General features: G+C 53.6%; 2 protein-coding genes across 3 annotated transcripts in view; one reads left to right on the top strand and one right to left on the bottom strand.

Moving 5' to 3' along the window:
• Nucleotides 1-2,886, top strand: part of PIF1 (PIF1 5'-to-3' DNA helicase) — a 12,729-nt gene extending 9,843 nt beyond the window's left edge. The window contains exon 11 of one of the 2 annotated variants that reach the window (XM_081831243.1): nucleotides 1,994-2,886. In XM_081831243.1, coding sequence (XP_081687369.1) covers nucleotides 1,994-2,006 — 13 coding nt within the window. In that variant the 3' untranslated portion in view covers nucleotides 2,007-2,886. The remainder of the gene's footprint in view (nucleotides 1-1,993) is intronic. The other variant, XM_081831242.1, reaches the window with a different exon arrangement.
• LOC102731775 (estrogen receptor-like) overlaps nucleotides 1-8,694 on the bottom strand; it is a 464,527-nt gene that overhangs the window by 45,428 nt on the left and 410,405 nt on the right. The gene's annotated exons all lie outside the window — the stretch shown is intronic.

The raw sequence follows: 8,694 nt of genomic DNA, 5'->3' as shown, positions 1-8,694 counted from the left end.
TACCCATGGGTGAGGAGAGCTCACTTAGAGGATGGTGGGAGAAAGGGACTGCGAAGTGGGTGCCTTACCCCTGCACACCTCCCTGACTTGGGCTACATGTTTTTAGTCTGAAATGCCCAGATTAACCCATCATGACTCACCTCAAACATCACCTCTGTTCCCAGGATCTAGCCCTGCCCTTTTCTAGAAGAATGGTTCTAGTCTCTGTGCACATGCGTTGTGTGGTCCTTGCCTGTGGGTCTTCCTCCTACACCAGAAAGCTCTTCAGAACAGGACTAAGGCCCCTGCTTCTTGCAGCCTGTGCACCCAGCCCAGCACATGGCCTGGGGCAGGTCAACAGCATGGAATGAATAATGCAGTGAGAGAATGCAGGGAGCCTGCAGTTAGGGGACCATAGGGCTTCCCACCTGCCTGAGCACTCTGCCCTGGGGATGGGAGTGCCTGTGCCACTGCTCGGGAGACCCTGGTCTTCTGTCTCCTCTCTGGTTGCCTAGTCATGGGGATTTCCCATTCTTCTCCCCTCCACTCTCCAGAGGAAGGCTGGAGAGAAGTTAGCAGGTGGACAAGTTGGAGAAAGGCATTTAGGAAAAGGGAACTGCGTAGTACAAAGGCAGAGATGTGTGAAAGATGGAGCTTGAGGTTCTGCTTTATTAGACTCAAAAGCAAGACAAATGGCAGTTGGGGGAGTCAGGCATATTCCTGAGGGTGCTCAACACGGGGAGGGGCAGATAGAACCCCTCTGCGGGGCGAGAGGGGCTCCTGTGAGTCCCACTTCCTGCTGGCCCCCACTTGTCTCCTGTGCCTGACTTACCTCGGACGGTAATTAGCAATTTACAGTTCTGTCTGTCTCCTAGAATGAGCCGGAGCCCTTGGGACCAAGAGACCTGGCTTAGATGTCTTTGTGTCCCCATGGCACTCCGCACGATGACTTCAGAAAGGAGATAGTTTATAAAATGTTTGATAAATGAAAGAACGAGTCCCCTGAAAGGCAGGGATGTTCACTCTGATTTCGCAGAGGAGGTAGCTGAGCCAGGCACTGGAACTACAACCCCCCACCCCCTGCCCCACTGTCTTCCTGGAGCTGTCCAGAGGAAGTAAAATGTGGGGCTGAGATGGCCCACCGATGGAGTGCCCACGGGCACCCTGCCCTCAGGGGGGCTGCCCGGGGGAGGGTTGGCTAGGCATGATTCATCTTTCCTGAGGTCCTGGCATATTTTGCCTACCTCCACAGGGCCAAGGGTCATGCTCAGAGGCCCCCAATCCCAGCGTAAGTAGGCCCTCCCCATCCCCAAGCACCACGAACGGAAGACCACTAGGTGGCACTAAGTGGTCAGTTAGTCCCTTCCTAGAGACGGGGCAGGTCCTTTGTCTCCTCGCTGTGCCTGAGCTGGGCTCCCGGGCACCTCAGGAGCTGGGATGCCCAGTAGGTGTAGGGAGGAGAGGTTCCTTTGCTGAGAAGCTTGCACTGGGTATGTGTGGAGGACCTCATGGTTTGTGTTCATGAGCCCTCTTGTTCGTTTTTCACAATAACTCTGATAGCACAATGGGACATTATCCCCACCTTAGTGGAGAGAGAACGAATTTCTTGAAAGGTTAGATGACTTGGCCAAAGCCACCCTGCAAGCTGGGTCTGGAACTCAAGTCCCAGCTACAGGGAGGGTCCTGGGGTTTTTGCAAAGTCAGCAGAGGGCCCTGAGGCTCCAAGTGGCTCCGGCACTTCCCATGTGACCTTGAACAAGCTGCTGAAATCCTCAGCCCTAGTTTCATCATTAGTGAAGTGGGTCTAAGAGCGACCAACGGAGTTAGGACAAGTAAAGAGCTGGGGTGGAGGCAGGCAGGGGTGACCCCCTCATGGTTAGCTCCTATTGTCTCCATGACACTTACTCTAAGTGGCCACCCTGTACTGACCCCGTTGCCCTCCCTGCCTCTGGTGGCCCAGAGGATAACAAAGAGAATTAACAGGATCCAGAGTAAACGAAAATTTCTCTTTCAGTCTTCCCTCCTAGAGGACCCAGGCTGTGCCTACCCACTGCGAGGAAGGGGAGAATGAAGGCCCCCCACCTTCCCCCAAGACACATAAGGTCCCAACCCTAGTCGGTGAGTACATTTGTCAGAACTGGTCCTCTTCTTTCCTCTGTCCCTCTTCTTTTTTATTTTTATTTTTTTTTAAGTAGTTTCCATGCCCAACATGAGGCGTGAACTCACAACCCTGAGATCAAGAGTCCCATGCTCTACCAACTGAGCCAGCCAGGCACCCCCTCCATTCCTCCTCTTTTTTTTTTTTTAAGATTTTATTTATTTATTTATTTGAGAGAGAGAGAGAGAGAGCGCAAGAGGGGGTAGGGTTAGAGGGAGAAGCAGACTCCCTGCCGAGCAGGGAGCCCGATGCGGGACTCAATCCCGGGACTCCGGGATCATGACCTGAGCCGAAGGCAGTCGCTTAACCAATTGAGCCACCCAGGCGCCCTCCATTCCTCCTCTTAACAGAGCTTTGACAACCCTTTGCGTGGGATCTTCAGACTGAGATTACCGAGGAAGAGACAGGCTTACAGAAGGTGGGCAGCGCACAGTCCCTCAGCTGTAAGTGGCAGAGCTAGGATGGGCATAAGGTCTCACCCTGGTATTCAGAGCCTTTGAAAAAAGAGCAAGCATGGGTGCTTCTCAGCCCCTAGCTTTGTCCCAGAAACCCCACACTCAAGACTCCCATTTCTTTTTTTTTCTCCCCCCCGTTTTTTTTTTTTTTAAAGATTTTATTTATTTATTCATGAGAGACAGAGAGAGAGAGAGAGAGAGAGGCAGAGGGAGAAGCAGGCTCCCAAGGAGCAGGAAGCCTGATGCGGGACTCGATCCCAGGACCCCGAGATCATAACCTGAGCCGAAGGCAGACGCCCAACCATCTGAGCCACCCAGGCGCCCTTTTTTTTTTTTTTAAAGATTTTATTTATTTATTTGAGACAGAGAGAATGAGAGAGAGAGAGCACATGAGCGGGGGAGGGTCAGAGGGAGAAGCAGGCTCCCTGCTGAGCAGGGAGCCCGATGCGGGACTCGATCCAGGGACTCCAGGATCATGACCTGAGCCGAAGGCAGTCGCTTAACCAACTGAGCCACCCAGGCGCCCCACCCCACCCCCGTTTTTTTAAGAGAGAGAGAGAGAGCGCGTGTGTGCGCATAAGCAGGGGGAGCAGCAGAGGGAGAGGGAGAAGCAGGCTCCCCGCTGAGCAAGGAGCCCAAGGTGGGGCTCCATCCCAGAACCCTGGGATCACGACCTGAGCTGAAGGCAGACACTTAAGCAATTGAGCCACCAGGCATCCCTTCTTTAAGATTCCAAAAGCCTCACCTGCTGAGATAGAACCGGCTGGGAGGGGCCAAGATGGAAGAGGAAGGGCTTGGAAGGAGACCCTGAATAGGGACATGAACTCCGGGCGGTGCCAGACTGGCCCTGCAGGGAGGGGGCTGACTGCTACTCCACCTCCCACTCCTCAGACTCACTCCCTTGACTCTGGCTCCTTCCTCGTCAGGAATGGCCCTTAATTTCCTCTCCTGCCAGTATTGGGTTCAGTAAGCAGAGTCCCAGCTCACCTGGAAGGTGTGGAGTGAGAAGGGTGTCCAGTTACATGCTGGGGCTGGGAGGGCAGGCAGGGGCAACCTGGGGGCAGGAGCCAAAGGCCTGGGAACTGATGGTGGGAGCAGGTGTGTGTGGGGGGCCCAAGACACCCCCACCCTGTGGGCACCCTCCCATCCCCTCCATAGGGGACCCTGTCTTCTGGGCTCAATGCCTTCCTGAACTCCTTCTCCTAGCTCCTGGGGACTGTTATGGAAAGACCGGCATCCGGCATCTGGTAGCTAATGCTTCCCTCCTAGAGGACCCAGGCTGTGGGTTCCCCGAGCTGGGTCTCAGTTTCCTTATCCTCAGAATGGGGGTAGGGGGGGAATAAGCCCTGTTGGACCGATGCCCTGCAGCCTGGGATTGTGTCCGTAAACTAGAAGGGCTCTGCACACCCCTGAGGAGGTCCTTCTCTTTCTTTTTTTTCTCTCCACCCAGGGTGGCCTCCTCCCCCCACCCTTCCCCCTGGGCCCTGGCACAGCACTCCATGCCTATTTAAGGCAAATCTCCTGATCTCCTTTTAAATAACATTCGCTTCTTGTTGTGGAGAAGACAAGCAAGGCCTGAGCTTAGGGAAAGGGGAGGGGAGCCCCAGACAGCCCATCGGAGAGTAGGGGGAAGGGGATATGGGGGTGAAGCAGGTTTGGGAAGGTCCTTGCCCCACCCCCACTCCCAGCCTCCCATTTGGTCCCTTTACTGAACAGGCCTTCAATTGGCTCAAACCCCTTTAGAGGGGCTGGGGCACTCCCAGAATGCTTCATGCAGCCCCTTACAGGCAGTGGGGGTGGGGAGATGAGGAATAATGCCAGTCCCAGGGCCTGGGATGGGTGCATGCTTGGGTGAAGAAGGAGCACAACCAGGGTGACCAGTAAGGGGAGTGGGAGGGTCTGGGGTCTGATCTCCACAGCTTGCCCACTGTGAAGGATGAAACACAAACGTTTGGTTCTAGAATCTGAGGCTCAGAGAGTCCAGGAGACCTTCCTGGGGCCACACAGCTAATGAGTAGAAGGATCTGAAATACAAGCCTGGCCTCGCTCAAATTTAATGCTTTCTCCCCCTTCATGCCAGGTGTCCTTGTGCCTGGGGCTGTATGTGACACCTGACAGTGACTCTTATCAGAAGCAATGTGTCTTTGAAAGCCCCCTGCACACACCCTCCCTCTGCCTGCCTAGCTCCCAGGTGGGGGGCCCTGATTCCTTCCCTTCTGCCTCCTCCTTCTTTCCTCTAGGCCCACCACTCCTCTCCTTCCCCTTCTCCTGAGTTCCTGGCCTAGGCCCTTTGGCCTAGCCCAGAACAGCTCACCTTGACTTGGTTCATACACTGAGAAAATTACAGGCGGAAGGTGGCATGTCCCACACCCCTCCAGAGGAGCCAGGCCGGGCACCCTTCCCACTGCGAGACCCCTACAGGTCCCTTCCCACAGCTCAGTTCTTCCCCCTAAGATCTGAGGCCACCCTCTCCTGCTTCCTTCCCTCCCCTCTGCCTAGTCTCTCCCCCAGGTAGCCATCTCCCCGGCCTCCCATCTCAGGCAGGGCTAATGTCCCTGCGGTCCTCTCATGACTGAGATGCCCTCTCTAGGGTTCAAAACGAGAGGGTCAGGGATCCTTTACAGATCATGTTGCCTCCTCGGGACCAGACACTCACTCCTTAGGCATGTGAGCTCCAGCAGAACCAGCCCCAACCCGTGTCAGTGTCAGGCTGAACTGGGGGCTGGGGCACCAGAACAAGAAGCCCTAGCCTGTCTCTGGATACTTAGGGCATAAAGGGGTGTTAGCAGTCAGCTGGCCTGATGGCCTCAATTCACAGATAGGAGCTAACTGGGACCCAGGGAATGAGAGGGGAGGCTCTGGGGTCCCACAGTGAGACAGAAGCTAAGTTGGATCATACTGGGACCCTTGATAACCCCAGGTAAGGGCTTGATCCCTGGGGGAGGGTGGTCTATTATAGGAGAAAACGTGGCTCCATATTTCATGGGGGTGTCCTTGAGCTTCTAGGGTTTTGTTTTGGTTTTTTTTAGCGTGGCTCTACTATTTTAAAAACTTTATTTTTATTTTTTTTAAAGATTTTATTTATTTATTTGACAGAGAGACAGCGAGAGAGGGAACACAAGTGGGGGGGAGTGGGAGAGGGAGAAGCAGGCTTCCCGCGGAGCAGGGAGCCCGATGCAGGGCTGGATCCCAGGACCCTGGGATCATGACCTGAGCCGAAGGCAGATGCTTAACGACTGAGCCACTCAGGCGCCCCTTAAAAACTTTTTTAAAGTAAACTCTATGCTCAATGTGGGGCTCAAACTCATGACCTCAAGAGTTGTATGCCCTAGTGACTGAGCCAGCCAGGCGCTCCAGTGTGGCTCTATTATTAACCTCTTGTGTGTCCTTAGGTAAGCCTTTTCCCTCCTTGGGCCGCAGTTTCCTTGTATAAAACAGGTGGCTTGGGTAGATGATCTCTGAGACCCCTTTCCATTCAGACCTCCTGTACCTTCCATCAGCCCAGCCCCATCCCCCCAGGCCTCTATTTCCCAGCTCTTGCCCTGGTCCAGACCTCCCTCATAGCCCATTGAGATTGCTCCAATAGTCTCTGCACTGTCTCCGGCCTCCACTCTTCCCCTCCACCCCACACACTGCCCAGGTAACGTCCTGAGGCTTTAGGAACCTCCTGTGGTCCCCCATGGCCTCCCTTAGAATGACCCACCTCATCATCTGGCATTCAGCACATCCTGCCTGCAGTCTTGGACCCTGTGCTCGGTTTCGTCATTTGCCAAGTGGCACTAATAACCCCTCACTAGTAGGGCCGTGGTGTAGACATGCTGGGATACATGTGAAGAGCCTGGGAAAGGCTGGATGGCCTGACCAGCACTCTTGGCTTCTCTGTGCTAGAAAGGCTGCCCATCCCACCACCACTCTCCTTCATCCAAATTGGCAAGGTCTTCGAAGCTGGTTCCAGTTTCACCCCCTCTTAGAGAGGCCAGCCTCCCAGTGGCCCCATCAGAGGTGACCTCGCCTGTGTGGAGCTCCTGCAGGGCTGGACTCTACTGGCCTGTCTCCACCTGCAGCTCCCGCCATCCCAGGGGGAAGGTATAACTGGGGGCCTCTAGAGAGCAGGCTGGCAGGACACTTGCTGAGACAATAGCTGGGTCTGTGGGCTCCTGCCCACACCTGATTTCATCCCCCAGGGCAGTGTTTTTGACGGGATTATCTTTGACCCTCAGAGACATCCTTACTGCCAGCTCTAAATTAAAGACTCCTAGCTAGGGGCGCCTGGGTGGCTCAGTCATTAAGCGTCTGCCTTCAGCTCGGGTCACGATCCCAGGGTCCTGGGATTGAGCCCTGCATCGGGCTCCCTGCTCAGTGGGGAGCCTGCTTCTCCCTCTCCCACTCCCCCTGCTTGTGTTCCCTCTCTCGCTGTGTCTCTCTCTGTCAAATAAATAAATAAAATCTTTAAAAATAAATAAATAAAAATAAAAAAAATAGACTCCTAGCTAGGCCTCACAGCAGGCTTTCAGCTGGAGGTTTTAGACCATGTCTTGCCCTCTTCTGGTGACTGACCAAGTGGATTCTCAGAAACCTTCCCAAAGACCCAGGAAGGAATAGCCAGCAGGAAATATAAGTTATTAGAAGAGACATCTAAGGGGAGAGAAATCAGAACGTAGACACTTGGAGACTTCCCATTCTGGGGTCTAAACACTCTCAGCCACTTACTAATTATAGGGCCTTGGGGAGATTACTTAATGTCTCTGAGCCTCAGCTTCCTCATCAGTAAAATGGGGACAATAATATCTCATCCTATGACAAAAGAATTAAGTGATCCATGCAGAATGCTTAGCTCATGGCCTGGTACCTCATAAATGCTCAAAAAATGGTAACTATAATCCTTGTTGAAGACAGATGGGGAGCACCTGGGTGGCTCAGTCAGTTAATCATCTGCCTTCGGCTCAGGTCATGATCCCAGGGTCCCAGGATGGAGCCAGTTGGGCTCTTTGCTCATCGAGGAGTCTGCTTCTCCCTCTCCCTCTGCTCTTCCCCTCAGCTCACATGCTTGTGTGTGGGCTCTCTCTCAAATAATAAAAAAAAATCTTAAAAAAAAACCAAAACAGGGCACCTGGGTGGCTCAGTTGGTTAGGCGACTGCCTTCGGCTCAGGTCACGATCCTGGAGTCCCGGGATCGAGTCCCGCATCGGGCTCCCTGCTCAGCGGGGAGTGTGCTTCTCCCTCTGACCCTCCCCCCTCTCATGTGCTTGCTCTCTCATTCTCTCTCTCTCAAATAAATAAATAAAATCTTTAAAAAAAACAAAAAACAAAAAACAAAAACATATGGGGGTGTCTGGGTGGCTCAGTCAGTTGAATGTCCAACTCCTCGAGGTTCTGAGATTGAGCCCCACGTCAGGCTCCACGCTCAGTGCAGAGTCTGGTTATCCCTCTCCCTCCCCCTGCTTGCTCTCGCTCTCTCACAAATAGATAAAATCTTTTTTTTTTTTTTTTTTTTTTTAAAGATTTCATTTATCTATTTGAGACAGAGAGAATGAGAGAGATAGAGCACACGAGAGGGGGGAGGGTCAGAGGGAGAAGCATCCCCCGATGCGGGACTCGATCCAGGGACTCCAGGATCATGACCTGAGCTGAAAGCAGTCGCTTAACCAACTGAGCCACCCAGGCGCCCAAATAGATAAAATCTTCAAACAAACAAACAAGCCAAGATGGATCAAGGCCCCCAGCTGAGGCAGGAAGGGCTGTTGGGAAGCAGGAAGGCGCTGAGGCACAGGCTGCTCAGCCAGAGGTAGGCAGGTGGTTAGTAGCTAGAATAAAAACACAAAGTCTCTCAGGGCACCTGGGTGGCTCAGTCGTTAAGTGTCTGCCTTCGGCTCAGGTCATGATCTCAGGGTCCTGGGATCGAGCCCCGCATCGGGCTCCCTGCTCGGCGGGAAGCCTGCTTCTCCCTCTCCCACTCCCCCTGCTTGTGTTCCCTCTCTCGCTGTGTCTCTCTCTGTCAAATAAATAAATAAAATCTTAAAAAAAAAAGATGTGGGGGGCGCCTGGGTGGCTCAGGTGGTTAAGCGTCTGCCTTTGGCTCAGGTCATGATCCCAGGGTCCTGG

Source organism: Leptonychotes weddellii, chromosome 9 (genome assembly GCF_054177405.1).
Source record: "Leptonychotes weddellii isolate Sample4059 chromosome 9, ASM5417740v2, whole genome shotgun sequence".
Lineage (NCBI taxonomy): Eukaryota > Metazoa > Chordata > Mammalia > Carnivora > Phocidae > Leptonychotes > Leptonychotes weddellii.
This window is presented reverse-complemented; position numbering and strand designations above follow the sequence as displayed.